The sequence below is a fragment of the Quercus lobata genome, chromosome 10 (assembly GCF_001633185.2).
Source record: "Quercus lobata isolate SW786 chromosome 10, ValleyOak3.0 Primary Assembly, whole genome shotgun sequence".
Lineage (NCBI taxonomy): Eukaryota > Viridiplantae > Streptophyta > Magnoliopsida > Fagales > Fagaceae > Quercus > Quercus lobata.
Genome location: NC_044913.1, coordinates 25375944 through 25396496, shown reverse-complemented (window position 1 = coordinate 25396496; position 20553 = coordinate 25375944). Strand labels below are relative to the sequence as shown.

Genomic DNA, 20553 nt, shown 5'->3' with positions numbered 1-20553 from the left:
CTCGGCTCAAACTTGATGCATATCCTTGGCAACGTACAACCTTCAATGGCTAATAAGTTAACGCATTTTGGGAAAAACAAAACAAAATAACAAAATGAATCCCACCATCGCACATTCTTAGTGTGATGGTTATTCCATAAGTTCAAAATTCTTGTGGGATGTGGAGAACAAGGATCAGGGTTCAAGTCTTTAGGAAGGAGTTTCACACACATTTATACCTAAATTAGATTAGAATATAATTTTTATCTTATTAAAAGAAAAAAAAATTGAATCCCAAGCAATCTAAAAGAAAAGAAACACTTTCTCAAAAAAAAAAAAAAAAAAAAAAAAAAGAAACAGAATCACAGTAAAGAAATATTTATATATACACCAACAATAAGAATATTGAATAAGGCCTAAACTAAACTATAAATGTCAATTTGGCACCATTTAGGCCAACCATCAACCAAATTTTTGTATGAGCTTTGGTAATAGCTTATGAAAGTCCAAGTAAATATTCAAAGTTATAGGGCCATTTGATATTTTAATGCTTAATAGCAAAATTAAAAGTTCATTCACATGTACTATTGCTGTTTTCTTTTTCCCTTTTTGAAAATGATGAGAGCAGCAGACACATGTAAATGGATTTGAGTTCTAGAGTATATTGTTAATACTAAGTTAATTTTGTGGATAATGTAATATTTAATCTAGGAATATAAATCTTGGGTAACGCGTGTCTTTTTGAGTTGATCAATCATACGTAGAAAACATGATGCGCAGAAACCTTAACGACTAATTAAAAGACATAGAGCAAGTAAGAAGATATCTTTTTATTTTATTTTATTTTATTTTTTGAGAAACAACTAAGAAGATATCTAAAAGAAGCTCAATTTGACAACACCACCCTCAGCTTTTTAAAAAGGCTCTTTATTCAGTTAGGAGGCAAAGAATACATCAAAACTCTATTAAACTAAACCCATCTAATCTCATTCATCTCTAAATTTTTTATTAATGGATTAAATTATTATGGTTAAACTTTTTTTGAAAATTATTTTAGTAATTCTTTTGAAAAGTTGTGTCCACAAATGCCTACCAATGCGTGTGACTTGGTTTTGGTCTCTTCTTTGTGTTTTTTGGACAGGATAGGACCCTTTCTCGTATAGTAGGATTTCATTTTTTTAATTACCCACTATGATACAAGGTTTCTGTATCTTTAATGGAAAGAATATTGAACATGATTCATCCTGATTTGCTTAATTGTACATAATGCACAACATGCCAAAGAAAATCCCACCTTTCATTGGCCATTGACCTTTAGGACAAATATCATTTCTTTGTGTTTTTAACAAAGACGCGTAGAATTTGAATCCCCTTCCTTCACTTTAAATATAACAAAAAAAAAAATCCAACTTTCATTGGACTGACATTCTATACCTGGAGTTACAAATTGTTAATTTTAATTATCTGTCTATCTTTCTTAGAAAAATATATATATGTAAATTGGGAAGGAGAGGAGAAATCTAACTATCTTCATTGATTCCAAAATTATAATCCAGAAAAATTTAACTGATAATGTAGTAAACTTAATTAGTATAACTAATCTAAAAAAAAAAAAAATCAACATTTTAGGATTTTAAGTGTTGGCTACTTCTATGACAAATTTATATTATAACTTTGGATTTTTTACTGTGTAATATGTATGGATTAATAAGGGTTGAAGACTAAAGTTTTTGTTCATAGCACAAGTATAAAGGTCTTGCCCAGGCGAAAACCAAAGCTCAATCAAGTGAGAATGAAGATTCAAACAGAATGTTTTCGGTAGACACCTAGTAGTTTCTCAGTTGGTCAAAACCTTATTATGGAAAGACCCAAAATTTTGTTTTCACATCGATCTGTTTTTTATAGTCACTAAACCCCAAACACTACAATGTTATAAATAAATATTAAACCCTAATTACTAGATGGGAAAACGACTACAAAAATAGTGAGAAAACCTACTGAGAGAATCCAGTGTTTTCCAACAATTCTCCATTGAATATCCTTGAGATTCCTATTATACTAAAAACAAGATCACCTACAATGTGTTGGACCTAGATCATGGAAACACAAAGATGAATACAAATATCTCGAATAAACTCTTGGAGAGATCAAGAGGTTGATTTTCAAGTGATAATCGTTTGTGAAGTGGATCATGTAAAAGTCACAAGGCAAGAGTAGTAATTAAGCGGTCTAGAGGTTTAAACAGTGTTTTTTTCATAGGAAAGCTACAAAGTCAAGCTCAAAAGGCCAAATTATACTAAAATTTGGGCACGAAAAGCTTGAAAATAAGAAAATACAACATGGATATATGTGGCATAGCAATAATATGTACTAATAGTAAATTTCATCTTTGAAATTACCATCAATTTACTGAGTTGTAAGCGTGTGCATTATTGCTTCTTAAACCCTGTCAATATATTAAATGAAAATTTACTGTTGTCCCAAAAGATAATGGTGCTTAAGGTATAGTTTAAATTGTAGGACAAATATGACATTTTGTATGAAAGAAATGGATCAATTTGACCAATAAGGAAGAGGTGGTATGAAAAGCAGCCAAAGTAGACACTTTTTCTAGGAGTTTTGCTTTGTCTTGCTTTGCTTTGCTTTGTGAATGAGAACTTAACTTTGGAACTCATTTTGAAGCTAACAAGAAGAAAATGCCATGTTCAGAAAAAGAAGCTCTTGTTAGGCTGTTCTACAATGTCTCGAGTTCATTCCAGCTCCTCTTCCTCTTCCTCTACTGCTCCTCCTTTATACTTCCCAAGTTCTTCCATTTTCTTGGCAGAAATCCAATAATTCAAAGGTCTAGTAGCAACATCTCTTTAATTCTCTTTTTCATGTGTTAGTTTGCTTTTCTTGTTTCTTAATTTTTTTGTGTGTTTCAGAAACCAAAATCGATATGAATATAACTTATCAGAGGATGAAGCAGAAGTAGAAGTAGAAGAAGAAGAAGAAGATGAGAGGTATTTTCATGTTGAGTGCAACGAAAAAGATCTTCTTGTAGCTGACATCATTGGTGGCGGAGAATCACTATTGTTTTTGCCAAAACACCCTCGGAGGAATCAAACTCTTTCTGAAGAATTCATTACTCCACAAGAGAGCTTATTTGAAGACCCAGATGAAGATTCTGCCCTTGAAATTGAAAACCTCTCTGTTAAATGTGTTCATGAATCTGACGGAGAGCATGACGTTGAAGATGTGTTTGAAGAAGAGATTCCTACAAGAGATGCTGATTCAGTTTACAAATCTGAAACAAATCAAGGTGGGCCCTCCATGCTGATTTCTAAAGACCTACACAAAAGTGAAGTGGAAGACAATGACAAAAACTGTGACGGTAATTGCAACATGTCTAGGCATCTAAGTTTGTTACATCAGTCACATGTTGTACTTATTATACTTTCACTGATCTGATATTGTTTTTGTTTTTGTAGAAGACTATCATAATCTAGAACATGAAAGCAAGAAGTCAGAGACAACAAATTTCTCAGAGGATGAGAAATTTTTTACTTTTGCACCACCCAAGTCAGAGAGAAAGAAGTCAATAGTTCAAGAAAAGGAGGAGGATGAGATATTTGGTGATTCATGCACTGCTGGCTCTACATCTAAGAGCTCGTCAGAGTGGAGAAGCTCAGTTAATTATTCTGAGGATCCACTTTCTTCTTCATCACGAAGGAGTTGTCCCAAATGGGAATCGTACACAATGTTTCAAAAATATGATGAGGAAATGATGTTCCTAGACAGAATAAGTGCACAAAAGCTTCATGAAACTGGTATTTTGACTATTTTCACTTTCTATTTTTGTTCTCTTTGTTAATACCATATTTATCATTCCTTTGAAAAACTAACATTATAGTAATTATATATATATCACAACCAAAATTCAGAGTCACTTAGGTCTGTTCTAGTGGGTCCAAGATCAATGTCAGAGAGAATTGTTCATAAAATTTCAACAATAAAGAAAAGGCCATCAGATAACCGTCGGAACCCATATCATGAACTGGAAGCAGCATATGTGGCACAGATTTGCTTAACATGGGAAGCTCTAAATTGGAACTACAAGAATTTTCTGCAGAAGAGAGCTTCATGGCGTGACAATGACCCTGGCTGTCCTGCCCATGTTGCGCAAGAGTTTCAGCAATTCCAAGTTCTTTTACAGCGATATATAGAAAATGAACCTTATGAGCAAGGCCGGAGACCTGAAATCTATGCTAGGATGAGGCTTTTGGCACCAAAGTTACTTTTAGTTCCAGAATACCGAGGTAAGTACTTTTTTAATCTGAAGTATATATGAAATGTATCAATTTTAAATTGAAATGATCGATTTTCTTTGAACTTTAGTCATATGAATTCTTTTAATTACCCTATTCTACCTTTTTAAGATTAATGTTTCATCTCTATGTTGTGTTTTTAAAGATTCCGAAGACGATCAGAAGGAGGATGGTTTTGGATCAAGAATATCTTCAGATGACTTTCTTCTAATATTGGAAGACGGCATCCGAACTTTCATGAATTTTCTCAAGGCTGACAAGGAAAAACCTTGCCAAGTTATATCAGCATTTTTTAGGAGAAATCGAAGAGGTTCAGTCGATCCAACTCTTCTCCATCTAATGAAGAAAGTTAACCAAAAAGTATGTATTTGCCTTGTATTTGATTTTAATCTTAACAGCTCATCAATTATTATAAAATAAATAGTAAATAAGGCATATCATATATTAGGGATTAAGATTGGGAAGATATGATCAATATTAATAATAGTCTTTACTGAAAAGTTTCACACATATAGACGTAGAATTTCTTTTTGATAAATAGATTCTCTCTTGCATAAAAAATTTCTTAGAGTAGATTCTCCTAATAGTAAGGGAAATTTATTACTATTCTTTCTTGGGTCCAACAATTAACAACTGTTTTGTACACAGAAAAAGATGAAGCTTAAAGATCTTCGCCATCCACGAGTATGCTTGATGAGAAAAAGGAAATTAAAGGTGAACGAAGAGATGGAGATATTAATGGGTCTAATAGACCTGAAAGTGGTGTCTAGGGTTTTGCGAATGAATGACATTGTTGAAGAACAGACGCACTGGTGTGAAGCAAAGATGAGCAAAGTGAGAGTTGTGGAAGGGAAACTGCAAAGAGATTCCTCACCACTTTTCTTTCCTGCGCACTGACCCACCATATTTTGATGCTTTATGACTAGATATTGAATGTGCATTACCACACAAAACGGATATCCAGGAAACCCTTTTGTAAATACTGTAGAAAAAAAGAAACATATGATGGGGCCCAACAGATGAAAGTAACTACATGTGGGTCACATGGATTATGGTGATATGGAATCCATGAAAGAGAGTAGTATAGATCATGGTTAGCTTTGTGATTCATGAATGCTGAAAGTGAAAGACCGAAGACAAAGCAAGGAACATGAAGGTAGAGACAAAGATAGCTTTAGCTTTAGCTTTTTTTTTGTTAGGGTTTTCAATAAGGTATATGAGCTGCATAAAAAGAAAGAATGAACAAGGCTGCTAGACATGTGGAATAAAAAGGTACGTAGCACATGGTACACTCAAGGGATTAGTATAAGCAGACGACCCCACTTAGATAAAAGAAAGGAGAGAGAAATAAACGTGAACATCAGCCTTTTATGATATATCTAGAGAGCATGGTATTTTATGATTTATGTTAATGTTAATCTTGTAGTTTGGACTATATCATGGAGATGAAATGGATGACTTTTAAAATGCATTTGACTCGGTAAAGGTAGAAAGCACATTGCGATAGTAGCAGCTTTGGAATCTTAAATACGATCGATGTATTTTCTTTTTATTCAAAGTCTTCTTCAATCAACTTCCATTGTTTGAACCCTTTTTCCTCTCATTTATGTGTGTTTGTTTTTTAAAAAAATAAAAAGCTTCCATACTATTTTATTGTGTCTCTAATTTTCTATATGCTTAGAGAGAGTACAATTGTTGCAAGAGTTCGTTTCCTTAGAAATAGAAGCATTGGCCATGGCGTACATTGAGGGCTGGAAAATATGCCTGGCACAATTAATACCGTGATCAAGTCCAACAAGAAAAAACAACTTGCAATAATGAAGTGAAACTGACCAGTCTCTTCTGCTTCTAATTGTAGACAGTACAGGTGCTTAGAATTACGTAGCAGTGCAGTGAGAGAAAAGAAAGAAGGTAACCTTAAATTTCAGGATGACTGTTTTCTATGATTCATATCTAGCTAGATCAAGTATTTTGATAGCTACCCACTTTTTTCAAACTTTCAAGGTAAGTTGAAAGATATGTTAGACCCCTAGCTAGGTTGACTTTGTACCAATTTTAACAATTTATTAATGCCTAGTCCAAGTAGTTACTTAGTTGATTTCAATTACAATGTGAATAAAATGGTAAAACAACCACATACAAAAGATAAAGCGTTGTTCACGAAGTAAAAACCCAACAAGAAAAAACACTCGGAAGACCTAACCTAGCTCATCATATCCACAGTAATTCTACACTGAAAGTCAAGACGCCAACCACCAACCCAATCCCTTGATTACTTCAAGGCCACTTGAAGATTTATGTTGTATTTGTGGTTTCAAAATAGCACTCCAATAACATAGGTGGTTAGCTTGTATTTGGGTGGCTAAATTCTCCTATCAAGGATTTTACTAACGGAGAGGGTTGGAAGACAAATCTAGGTTCAGAGGGTTTTTCTTTTCGTTCCGGTAGCTCTTTTTCCTTTTTAGGAGATTAGGATTAATAAGGACTTATGTATGTGTAAGGTTTGGGCTATATCTGTCACAATATTGACTCTTGAGGCAAATTTCAAAATTTCCAACAATAGGAATTCAATTGACCAAGAGTTTATCAGGAGTTTTGCTTGGAGTTCGCACAACAAAGAATCAGCTCGCTTGAACAAGAATTTGAATTTTGCTCGATCAAATATGACTTTGATATATGCAACTTTTAGCCTTCATTACCCATTGTTATAATACAATAATAATGAAAGCGATTTGTTATGGAATTAGACAACATCAAAAAATCTTAGTAGAAATTTCTCTTCCTTTTCATTTTTAGTACTTTTGTTTTTGATTGTATTGGGAAATTAGTGGGGGGAGGGGAAAAGTAGGCATAGAGGCGCCACTATTCCTAGGCGTGGGGTGAATTCCCTAAAATTCGCTCCCCTCCCCCCCCCCCCCCCCCCCCTCACATTAAGTCCACGCATCTCTCATGATGAATGTGGCACCTAACAAGTATACCCACTCCAAACTCTCTATAAAAGGGACCATACTTCACTAAGTAAAGGTATGTACTACTATTCATCCACTTCTCATACTTAAATCCTAGAGAGAAATACAAACATAATCATCAAATGATTCTTGGCCGGTTCCACCCCAGTTAACTTCGATAGTCTTTCTTTCTTCTTTAGGTTACTAATTGTCCTTAGTGTTCAGAGCTTGTAGCCTACTAATTTCATACTTCATCAATATGTGTGTGTGTGTGTGTGTGTGTGTGTGTGTGTGAGAAAGAATAGATACCAATGAAAAGGCACCAATTAAATGTCACTACAAAGACAACTTTTAAAACATAATTAAAATGGCTACTAGTGATTAAGAACCATCAACCCTCACAAAGATACATACTTTGTCTCCTTATTTCTACAGAAATTTGCTAATCTGTCCATGATCTCACTTGAGTAAATTGATTGTAGCTTACGGGAACTGGCTTTCACTTGAGTGAACAATTTATTTAATTTGAAAATTTTGGCTATCCTTTGCATGTAATTTTGCTTAAGGGTTCACTTTTTGAAAGGGGATCACCACATATATTACAACCTACATTTAAAAAAAAAAAAAAATCCCTACTAGCTTGTGATATATTGAGATTCATATCTTATCATGCATACGAATCAAAAGATATCTTTGGAGGTATGCCTCTTAGTTTTGTCATTTCAAATTTTCAACAAGTTAATGTTGACTAGTCTTAAAATTAAAAAAACTCTTAATGCTTCAAAGTCATAAACAACACACATCACACATGAAAAATATCCCATACACCAAAATTCACTATTAATTTGTTCGAAACTAATATGAACTTGTGCTACTACCTAGTTTAACGTACATTTACACACAGCCGGCTCTAAAATATGAGTATGAGATGCCCCAAGTAAAGAAAGACCATCTAATTTTAACCAATAGAGTTATTTCTTTCATTATAATAATATTATTAAGCTCAAATATTAGCTAATAAATAAATCAATATTTTTAAACAAAAGAGAAATTCTACGTTCACAACATTTTTCACAACACTTTCACAATAAATTTTAAGTAATAGGTTGTTACTGGCTATTATTGGTGGCTAAAAAAGTAATTTTAGTGGTGGGTTTAAATTAGAACTAGTAATAACTTAACACTTAAGATTTGTTGTGAAAATGTAATGCATTTAGCACTTCTAAAAAAAAAAAGCAACACACAAAATTTTACAAAATTTTCACAACAGTTGAGTTGGCTAACTTTTACTGGTTCTCATCTAAATTCACTACTAACATCATTTTTTTTTTATTTACCACTATTAATTTGTCACATCAATAGGTATGAAAAGTTTGTCAAATTTTTTATGTCTATAGACATTCTCAAAAAAAAAATTGTGGTGGTTCATATTAATTAGTAATTTTGCATCTAACAAGAGAATAGAGCTTAAGCAATATTTAATTTATTTTTTTTAAGTCATTTTTAAATATATAAAAAGCATCAACTCATTTTTTGCCTTATTCCCCTAAATGCATCAAGTCACCCTTGCAATATTTACAAGAGTAAACTCTTTAAGTCTTATTTAGAAGCGACACTACTTCTATGTTCATATAGGTGAATTCCTTCTTTTGTCATTGTTAGATACATAGGCATTGCACTATAAGATTGTACGTCACTAAGAGTACAACTCACCCTTCACAAGTAACAATCAGCATTGATCAATCCTAAATGAGACTTTAGTACTAAAGTAATCACTTATCCGTAGCTTGTTAATACCTTTTAAACCTTTTTAAATAAAGCCTAAGTGAGGTTGGGTTCCAACTACTAATGATCCTATTTGAAGGATTTTAGTCCCATTCTAAAAGATATTGCCCTTACTTCTCAAGAGAAACCTACGCGGTAAAGGTATAATTTCTGACTTAAAATCTTAGATTTTATCCTTATTTATATTATCTAGCTTTGAATTTCATGATCATATGTTGATTCACAGTAGTGTAATGATCATGTAACTAGAAATTGAATTAAAATGATTGTCTCTTAGTTCTTAGGTTTATGTTTTCTTTATACTCACATCTGATATTGCTCATTGGTTTAATCTAGATTATTTTTTTCTTAATCATGTGTATAGGTTAGGGGTGTTTCATTTGATTGACATCACATGCATGCCGATTTTTTATTAGATTTATCATCCTAATAAAAAACAAAACAAAAAAAAAAAAAAAAAAAAAAAAAAAAAAAAAAAAAATTCATGCGAATGGATAAGGTCAAATGTGGAAAGAATAATTTCTCATGCATTTTTACATGCACCCATAATTTAATTTTATGTAGTTTATCACTCCAAAATGATAGAATTTGTCATATGAAATTATGTGTTTTGAGCATACAAGTGGAGCTTTCTCACATATATAAGATGATTAATGTTCATACAAATGAGGTTTTTTTTTTTTTTTTTTTTTTAAAAAAAAAAAGAGTTTTAACTTATGATGTCGACTTCTAATGATAGCTATTTATCAACAAACCAAGACACCAATCAGTTTTTTGGTGTAGGTGGAGATTGAACCTTAGATCTCCTATTCAACCATCAAAAATTTTATCAGTTAAGCTAACTAAAACCCACCCATACAAATAAGGTTAATGGTTAATGTTCATGAATTAAACATGGGAATTTGGTTCTCATTCACAAAACAATAGCAACGCATCCATTCCCATGTCATTTACATTATAACATGCATTGTAAGATGTCCAAGCATCATTCACATGCATCTAGTTTTTCATCGAGTCCTATTGTTTTTGAGTCAATTTATGAACAATTTTTTTTTTTTACTTGGGCTTGACTCATTTATTAAAAAAGCCTAAAATTAGACTCAAGCTTGACTCGTTTATAAACAAACAAACATAAATGAATTTTTTATCATACCAAGCCCAAGTAGTTTATAAACATCATGGTTCATTTACAACCCTAAGCATAATTGACTCTAAATGGCCTACAAAAATACATTTTTGTCCATGAGCTTTTTACACTCTCTTTACTTCATTGGGCCATTAAAGTAAAAACATTTTTTTTCCTTTGCAAACCAAATAAAGTAATGATAAAATACATTCTTTTCTTTTTTTATCTCCTTCCCTCCCTTCATCCAAACATACAAGAGGAAAACATTTTCCCCCTTTCTTTACCTTTTATATTCCCTTGTCCTTTTCTTTTTTCTCCTTCCCCAACTACAACCAAACTCGGTGTAATAAAGCATTGAAGAAGAGGTACTTGTATCTAATGCTAGGTGATTCCCAACTATTATGGTCAGCCATTTTTGTTCCTCAAGAAGCCAACTAGTTGGCCCATAATTTAGCAGCTTGGCCCACCCCCATCTCTGCTGTTCCTACTTGGGTGTTTTCTTCCTTGGCTGAAATGAGTTGGTCCCCTTAGGCTTTTGTACCTTGACTCATTTTCACAATTAATCGTAATTGACTGATTGTAACTTTTATATGGATTTTTTTTTTCTTTATAACAAAAAAGGGTAGGGGTGATGAATGGGACCATCCTACCTAGGTATGACTATAATAACACTTTATTTGTTGGGTATCAGGCCCTACTAAAGTACAGGAGGACTACAGTAAGTCATAACTTTTTAGTCCCATGAGGAATACTAATGAACCTTGAGCTACTGAAGGAGGTAACCCAAGTGAGTCCTTATTCGAACTCAAACCTTGGACCTCACACTTAACGCATCTTATGCATCACCTACGACCACAAAACCACACCCCTCGATAGTAACTTTTATATGGACCAATCCTTCTTCTTTTTTCCCAACATTCAGAATCAACAATGTAAAATAATTATTAAAAAAATCGTGTAATTCATTGGGTCCGAGAATTATTCTTTTTATCTCTGATCATCCATGAAATGATAGCAAGAAAAGAAAGTCAGATGGAGATTGGAGGACCTAAATATCCAAAGCCAGAGACATATGGAGCAGGCCATGCTTTTTCATTGGTTTTGATGATAAACAATTTTTTCTGTCACTTCACATCACCTTCAACTAGCAGTGTTATTCTAGAACAACTCTCCAAGTCCAACACCGGTCCACGCTGCTCCCTATTTCCAGGCGAACTGATCAACTCATTTGGGCACCCATAAATAAACATGATGTCCATACTCTAATGGGAGCTATCACCTCCACTTATAAACATTTTATTGACAACAATAGAATAGCCAATGAGCTATCGTAACCTTAATTACATTCTTTCTTCTTTTTTCTTTTTCTTTTTATAAAGAAAAACCTTCATTACATTTGAAAGTGCCAATGCCACACAGAAATTCATACCACACTAATTTTCGACCTGAAAGCCTGAATCCCAGGGGCAACAAAAGTGTGGGTTGTTAAACTTAGGGACATAACTAAATGGTTTGTACATGCAAACTTTGTGATCAAACAAATTAGGTTGCCTTTGTTTCAACGCAAATAAATAAAGAAGTTTCCTTTCCTTATGGAATACAATCGTCAAGAATAAAGAAAGATGGGCATTTGGAGAATCATATAGAAAGCATAATGTGATTATCACAATATCTCAGATTTTAAAAATTATTTGAAGATGAACAAAGAGAGTATTTGAATTAATCTTGTCCAACTCACATGTTTGTCACGCTCATTGAAACCGAGATTTCTAATTTTTCAGTTATTATGACCACCTAAAGATTGGTGACTTCACCCTATCCTGGAATCAAAATTTCTAAAGCTTTTTCATCAATACATATATCCAAAGCTTACGAGGCTCCCCCCAAAAAATAATGGGTTCTGCTTTTTTGGCATTTACTCAATATGTTATTTTTAGATATTAAAAATTAGTAATTATAGAGATGAAGCAATTGGCAATCCGCTTCTTGATGCTAGGAATCAATTTTTCATCTTATAATATTATCAAACATTGAAGTGTATGAAGTTATGCTTACTTAGCCATTTAATTTTTGTGAGAGAGAGAGAGAGAGAGAGAGAGAGAGAGGCAATGGTTGCATTCCAAAGCTTCTCTCTTGATTGCTTCATTATATGAACTAGCCTCATCACACACGCTTTGCGCATGCAATGAGGCTTTTTTTTTTTAATAGTTCTATTTTGTAGCAAAAAAAAAAAAAAAAAGTGTTTTTATTTTATATATAATTTTTAATTTGTGAATCTAATTTATAAGTGGATAAAAAAATTTGAAAATTAATAGGAAGTGGCTTTATATTTTTTAGGCAATATTTTAGTAAAAGTTAGAGATGTATTTTTACTAGATTATCCTTTAGTTTTGTTTTTACTTAAACATAGGAATGTAGGACTATTTTTGAATAAAAAAAATGAGAAATCCAAATAGGGAAAGCCTCTTAAATAGTTGTATAGATAAACACTAAACCATTCATACACATGTGCACACACGAACACATAGCTAACAGTTGCATTTTTTAACTTCTTTCTTGCTTCTTGTTTGTATAAAATCAAAAGCATCAAATTAAACTCCTAGCAATCTGATCCAGGAATTTACCAATGGAGATTGTCTTGATTAGATATTTATCTTTTACAAACCTATCTGCTGTTACAAAATTCCCAATATCCCTCACCCATCTCTTAGCTATAACTGCATTAATCATTGCAGTTATCTGTTTTACTTTCAGATCCAATCCTGTTTACCTTGTTGATTTTTCCTGTTATCTACCTCCCGATAGCTTGCGAGTTCCAACTGCTAATTTTATTGAACATTGTGAAGCATCTAATATCTTTGACCAAGAATGTATCGATTTCCAAGTGAAAATATTGGAAAGATCAGGTATTGGATTTGAGAGTTGCATGCCTATTGCAGTGCATGAAATCCCACCAAATAATTCTTTTTACCAAGCTCAAGAGGAAACTGAAATGGTTCTGTCCACAATAGTCAAAGACCTTCTTTCCAAGCACAACATAAATCCTAAAAGCATTGACATTCTTGTATCCAACTGTAGCCTCTTCTGCCCTACACCATCCCTTACATCTATGATCATAAACAAGTTTGGATTCAGAAGCAATGTAAGGAGTTTCAGCCTCAGTGGAATGGGTTGCAGTGCTGGAATGTTATCAATTAGTCTGGTTAAAGATCTTCTAAAAGTTCACAAAAATTCAGTAGCTTTAGTTCTCAGCATGGAAGCTATAACTCCCAATGGTTATAAAGGTAAAGTTAAGTCCATGCTTATGGCCAACATTTTGTTTCGAATGGGAGGAGCAGCTATTTTGCTTTCTAATAGGAAGCAAGACAAGCACAAGGCCAAGTACAAACTTCAGAACCTTGTGAGAACACACTTGGGGTCTGATGACCAAGCTTACCAGTCTGTTTTCCAACAACCTGACGAATCTGGGAAAGTCGGAGTGTCTCTATCACGAGAACTTCTACATGTGGCAGCAAAAGCATTAAGGACAAACATATCGGAATTAGGCCCACTTGTCTTGCCATACTCCGAGCAGCTCCGGTATGGATGGTCAGTGATTAAGCAGAAAATATGGTTTTCAACAGGCCAGAAGGGAACTTATGTGCCGAATTTCAAAAAGGCTTTCGAGCATTTCTGTATACATGCTGGTGGAAAGGCAGTAATTGATGCCATAGAGGACAATCTCAGCCTACACAAAGAAGATGCAGAAGCATCAAGAATGACATTATATAGGTTTGGCAACACTTCATCTTCATCACTTTGGTACGAGCTGAGCTATCTGGAGGCAAAAGGAAGAGTGAAGAAGGGAGATCGGGTTTGGCAAATTGCCTTTGGAAGTGGCTTCAAGTGTAACAGTGCAGTTTGGAAATGCATATCAGATCTTGACCCAGATTTAAGAAATTCATGGTCAGACAGAATCCATTTGTATCCTGTTGAGATCCCAAAGGTGTGTGATCATTGACTATCACTGCAAATGCTATGAAGATCTCTTTATGGATTTTGATGAATTAACATTCAGACCAAAGTGAAATTAGCAGTTAACAGGGAATGGACTTAATATCAGATCTTTTATAGAGAGTCCAAACACTAATACTATATACCCACGTTAATTTCAGATACATTAAAGCAAGTTTTATCTAATTGTCTTCGTCAATAACACCAAGGAAAACCATTCTTAAGATACACAGTTTTTATTTTTATTTTTTATTTTTTTATAAGATACACAAAGTTTATTTTCCAAGACAATATGAGTTTCAATTAGTTATAGAATCAATTTAATCTTTTTTGTTTTATAAAACTCATGTACCTAGGGCAATCTATTCTTATTCCTTGAGCTATCCTCCTAAAGGGGCTCTCTCTCTCTCTCTCTATATATATATATTGGTCAATTACACATGCAACCGTTGGATCTTGAACTCATGATCTCATCCTCCTACAACTAAAAACAGTCTTCAAACAGTTAAAATAATTTCCCCTAGCTGAGCATATACCTAGAAAAGTCAGGGGAAAGATGAACCTGTTGAAACAACTGGTCTTTCCTAGATGCTACCTTAACTGCTGTCGGCTCACCTTAGATTTTGAGGTTTAGGATCGATGGGCTTTTCATGCTAGATCTCACTTCCTAACAACAAATAAAGCTAGTTAAGAACAGCTAGAAGTAGGTCAACTATCTTCCAACCACTTTGGAACTTTGCATATATAGCTTTATTAGGTTATGCAATAAAAGGGGGGCTTTGCTCTGGATTCCCCCTACTTGCAGAAATGAACAACCGCGACATACATCTTCTCCATAGTCTATGCAGCCTTCCTAAATCCATTCCGCAACTCTAAACTCCACCATGTAATCTGTACTCCAAACCCACTACATCTGCCAACAAAACGCTTCAGAAATGCCACCAGCCCACCATATTTTCAAAATCAAAGCCACACCCACACTCCCATTTGACAAAAAAGCAATCCAATCTAGCTTTTCAACCACCCACCTCCAGTCATGATGGACAAACTATCCATGACTTAGCTCAATTTTAATTCCAAGATATAACCCAGCATTGACCAAAAGATAAATGAATTAAGTACATATATATGGTTGAGCATAGGGGAGTTATCTGCAATTAAACACTCCCAAGTGCTTTAAACTTGAGAATAACAGTAGTAAGCCAGCTATAATTGTCACAAGAAGAAGTCAGAGAAGTGATAAAAACAGTCCCTAAGAATGCCACCACTACTGGCATATTCAATACTACCAGATTTAATTCATTTAATTTTTTGGGAAAATTATACTTGACCACCCTAAACTATACCCCTAGTTACATTTTGCACCCTAAAATTTTTGAATGCACATTTTCCACCCTAAACTATGACTATTGCTACACTTTGCACGCCAATGTCAAGTTTGCTGTTAACTTAGACAGAAAGGCATGACACCATGTGAAAAAAACCCAATTGCTCTCTTCTTAATCCCTTAACAATCCCTTAAAAATAAAAGAGAAATTAAACTTTACCACCCTAAGCTATACTTCTAATTACACTTTTCACCCTAAATTTTGGATTTCCAAGTTAATAGAAAACTTAACGTTGGGGTGTAAAGTGTAACAAGAGTTGTAGTTTAGGGTGCAAAATGTACATTCGAAAAGTTTTAGGTGCAAAGTGTAATTTAGGGTATAGTTTAGGGTGGTAAAGTGTAATTTCTCATAATTTCTTAAGTCCATTGAAAAAAACCCAATCTGTTTATGGACTATAGTCTTTGGTTCACAGTGCCATGGATCTATTTTTTTTTTTTTTGATAAATAAGAGAGATGTATATTCAAGAAACTACCCCATGAAAACATAAGGTAGGGCAAAGAGTACAGAGAAAGAAACAAAAAGAAGAAGAAAAAGACTAGAAAACAAACGGAAAACAACAAAGAGCTAATTACAAAGAAGAGAACTAAGGAACAAAGGGAGAGAGTCACTAGAGGTGAGTCCCCAAGCCCTAGACCAATCAAAGAGAGAACCACAAAAATAAGCAAGCAATTGGTCATCAGATTTGTCCATGTCCTCAAAAGTCCGCCAATTTCGCTCCCTCCAAATACACCACATTAGGCACATCGGAGCTAAATTCCAAATGCTAGAGGAGTGCTTTCCAAACCAATTCCACCAACTGAAAAGCATATCTGCAACCGATCTAGGCAAGACCCAAGAAATCCCAAAGGATCTAAACACCAAGCTCCACAACTGATAAGCTTTTTCACAATGGAGAAGCAAATGATTCACCGTCTCCCCATTACAACGACACATAACGCACCAGTCAACAAAATCAAAGCCTCTACTTCGCAGAATGTCTCCTGTAAGAATCTTCTCCCAAGTTGCAGTCCAAACAAAGAAAGAGACGCGCGTAGGAGCCTTAACCTTCCAAATACCTTTCCAAGGAAAGATAATAGGCAAGGGGCTTCGAAGCCTATCGTAGAACGAGCGTATGTTAAAATCTCCTTTCTTTGACAATTTCCATATCATACGGTCACCTTGTTCAGATTGAGGTAAGCTAGAAGCCAAGGTGTGAAGGAAATCATCCACATCTCCCATCTCCCAATCATTAGGATCCCTAAGTAAAAGAACCTTCCAGCTTCTTCGTGCCTCGGTCCCCAACCGTTCGAGAGACGATGCCACAGAAGCCTCTCTATTAGTGGCAATCCCATACACTACCGGGATGGATAGGTGGAGAGGTAAGTCCCCACACCACTGATCTGTCCAAAACTTCACTCTATTCCCCTCCCCTACCTCAAACCGGATATATTTGCTAAAAACCTCCCAACCTTTTCGGATACTTCTCCATAAACCACATCCATGAACACCCCTACCTAGCTTAGAAGACCATCCCCCCCACTCTTCCCCAAACTTCGAAGCTACGACCCTCCTCCAAAGACGAGTCTCCTCAACCCCATACCGCCATAACCATTTTCCTAATAAAGCTCTATTAAAAGTAGTTAACTTCCTTATCCCCAAACCTCCATTCGCCTTAGGAGCACACACCTTATCCCACCCCACCAAATGAACCTTCGAATCCCCCCACAAGAAGTCCCTCTGGATCTTCTCAATCTTATTAGCCACATGCGAGGGGATAGTAAAAAGAGATAAATAGTAAGTAGGAAGACTAGAGAGCGTACTCTTAAGAAGCGTTAGTCTACCTCCTTTTGACAAATACAACTTCTTCCACCCGGCCAACTTCCTATTAATTTTCTCCAAGATAGGATTCCAAATAGAAGGGGACTTATGGGAAGCCCCCAACGGCATACCAAGGTAGGTCATAGGCAAAGACCCAATCCGACAACCAAGAATCTCTGCCAAGGTGTGAACATTATTAACCTCCCCTATTGGAACCATCTCACTCTTCAAGGCATTAACCTTCAAACCTGTCACAGCCTGAAAACAAAGGAGAAGCATCCGCACATGAAGGATCTGCTCTATTTCCGCATCACAGAACAGGATAGTATCATCCGCAAATAGAAGATGCGAGACACATTCCCCTTCACCCCGTCTCCCAACAGCCTTAAAACCCCTGATCAAGCCAGCACCTTCAACTTTTTTCAACATCCTACTTAAGACCTCCATCATGACCAAAAACAACATTGGAGAAAGTGGGTCTCCTTGTCTCAATCCCCTCGAACTCCCAAAAAAATCAGCTGGAACCCCATTAATCAAAATAGAAAACTGGACAGTAGAAATACAAGTGCGAATCCATCTACACCACTTCTCCCCAAAGCTCATTCTCTTCAAAAGATCTAGAAGGGCCTCCCAATTCACATGATCGTAAGCTTTCTCAATGTCTAGCTTACAAATCACCCCCGGGATCTTACTCTTTACTCGACTGTCAACACACTCATTGGCAATAAGAACTGAGTCAAGAATCTGTCTACCTCCCACAAAACTATTCTGAGACTCAGAAATCAATTGATCTAAAACCCGTTTCAAACGATTAGCCAAAACCTTAGACAAGATCTTGTACAAGCTCCCCACCAAGCTAATAGGCCTGAAATCTCGAATATTAGAAGCATCATTCTTCTTAGGAATAAGGGCTAAAAAGGTAGCGTTCAAAGATTTCTCAAACTTACTATGATGATAGAACTCCTCAAAAACTGCTAGAACATCACTTTCCACCACTCTCCAACAATGATGGAAAAAAGCCATAGAAAAGCCATCTGGACCTGGAGCTTTATCTCCAGCCAACTCATTCACAGCTAGAAGAATCTCCTCCTTCTCAAATCTCCTTTCAAGCCAACCCCTCTCCGACCCATCTATCTGATCAAACTCCAAACCTTCCACAAAAGGCCTCCATTCCTCTGTCTCTTGATACAAATTTTTATAAAAGTTTACTACTTGGGCAGCCACCTCGGATTCCTCCTCATAAATCACCCCATCCACCTCCAAAAAACTCAGATGATTAAACCTTCTACGGGAATTAGCCACCTTATGGAAAAATTTAGTATTATTATCTCCTTCCTTAATCCATATCATCCTTGATTTCTGTCTCCAAGAAATTTCCTCCAAGGAGAGAAGTTTCTCAACTTCAGATCTCACCGCAACTCTCTCACATGACTCAGCATCAGAGAGGCCAAACTCCCCTTCCTTGGCATCTAATAACTTCAAAGCCTCTAATAGCTGAGTCTTTTTGCGTCCGACATGACCAAACTCCAACCGATTCCACTGAACGATGTCTTCTTTCAAAGCCTTCAGTTTTCTGGCAAACACAAAACTAGAAGTGCCAGAGAAAGAATGTCGATTCCACCAAGAATGCACTCTATCAGTGAACCCTTCCGTCTTTAGCCACATGTTCTCAAACCGAAAAGGGCTTTTCCCCCTCGCCATTCCCCCTATCTCCACTAGAATAGGGAAATGGTCTGAAATAGGGCGAGGTAAAATCCGTTGAGTCACATCCGGATAACGTTCCTCCCAATCGGGAGACACCAAAACTCTATCTAACCTAGACATCGAGGACTGATTCGATCCGCTAGACCAAGTATAGCTCCCTCCCTCCAAAGGCAAGTCTATCAAATTAAGATCCTGAATGAACTCTGAAAACAATTCCATAGCCGGAGTAAGACGAGAATTTCCCAACCGTTCACTAGGGAAACGAACAATATTAAAATCCCCGATACAACACCAAGGGACGTTCCAGAAATGATGAACACCTACCAACTCGTCCCACATTAGCCCCCTCGCATTGTTATCAACTGGGCCATAGACCCCAGAACACGCCCAAATGAGGCCGTCTCCCAACCCTTGCCACCGAACAGACACAGAAAAAGAACCCACCAAAAACTCCAGCCTCTCTAAAACCCTACTATCCCACATCAACAACACCCCACCGGCCGTCTGGACTGCATCTAAAGCCACCCAATCCACAAAAGGACAACTCCACAGGCTGCCAACCATCTGTCTGTCCATACCAGAGAGCTTAGTTTCTTGAAGGCAGATAACATCACACTTCCAATCACGCAATAAATTTTTCACTATCGAACATTTTCGAAAGTCATTCAGACCCCTAACATTCCAAGAAAGAATTTTTAAATTCATAAAGACTTGAATTCCCCAACTAATAAAATAGCTCAGCAACCAGCACACTACCTACCATCATAATTAACCGAAGATTGCAAATTCCTCAGCTCTCTCTTCCCCTTATCCTTATAGATGACAACTTTTCTAGAAGTTGTTACTTTCCTGGTCGACACTTTGGCAGCCTCCGTCTCCCTCTCAATCTTTTGTAACAAAGCAATGCATAAATCCTCATGCCGGCTCAAAGGCAGCCCCACCAATTTACTAAAACTAGGAAGCCTGTTCTTAACCCATCTAGAAATATCCAACATATTCTCACACTCCACAGTCTCGTTACAACAATTCAATTCAGCTGATAAAGGTAATCCAAAGGGAGTGTTAGACAACAGAGGTATAGATAAACTTTCCTCTCCACCCAAACCCATGTCTGATCTTCATATCTCCTCTTTTCTTTCTAACCCAGAAAACCCGCCTCCTCCCTGTCACATCAACCTCCACGACAAGACTTCTCCCTGTCCAGCAAGATCTCCAAACTTCACTCCATCTCCCCTTTTCATAATTTTTTGAATTCAAACACAGACTTGGACTTGGGAAACGTATCCTATCTGCCACATATTGCTCACCTACCTCTACTACCTCATTAATACGTTGCTCCCTCCTCACCCCTCCCACCACCTCCTTCTTATCAGACTTACCCACCGGAAAATCCCTTGCTTCAGCCCCTGCAATTCTCAGATTCAACTCCATTTTCTCCTCTCCTAGCTGAGTAACCTTCCCCTTGGCTGTGAATCCTAGTTGCTTTAGATTCTTTCTATCCTCTGTTCTTCCGTGAAAACCTTGC

The 20553-nt window shown here is 36.0% G+C and overlaps 2 protein-coding genes across 3 annotated transcripts; both read left to right on the top strand.

Moving 5' to 3' along the window:
• Positions 1–2589: 2589 nt before the first annotated feature.
• On the top strand, positions 2590–5877 carry LOC115962527. Of its 2 annotated transcripts, none has more exons than XM_031081379.1 (6): positions 2590–2821; positions 2904–3352; positions 3453–3788; positions 3903–4277; positions 4432–4646; positions 4935–5877. In XM_031081379.1, exons 1-6 carry the CDS (start codon positions 2676–2678, stop codon positions 5181–5183), a joined length of 1770 nt encoding a protein of 589 aa, XP_030937239.1. In that variant the 5' UTR covers positions 2590–2675; the 3' UTR covers positions 5184–5877. The 2 variants fall into 2 exon arrangements, with proteins under 2 accessions (XP_030937239.1, XP_030937238.1); XM_031081378.1 differs by having other exon boundaries at positions 3450–3788.
• A 6769-nt stretch (positions 5878–12646) lies between these two features.
• LOC115963282 (3-ketoacyl-CoA synthase 7-like) lies at positions 12647–14362 on the top strand. The gene has a single exon (XM_031082234.1). The coding sequence runs from the start codon at positions 12772–12774 to the stop codon at positions 14143–14145; it is 1374 nt and encodes a 457-aa protein (XP_030938094.1). The 5' UTR covers positions 12647–12771; the 3' UTR covers positions 14146–14362.
• Positions 14363–20553: the final 6191 nt, after the last annotated feature.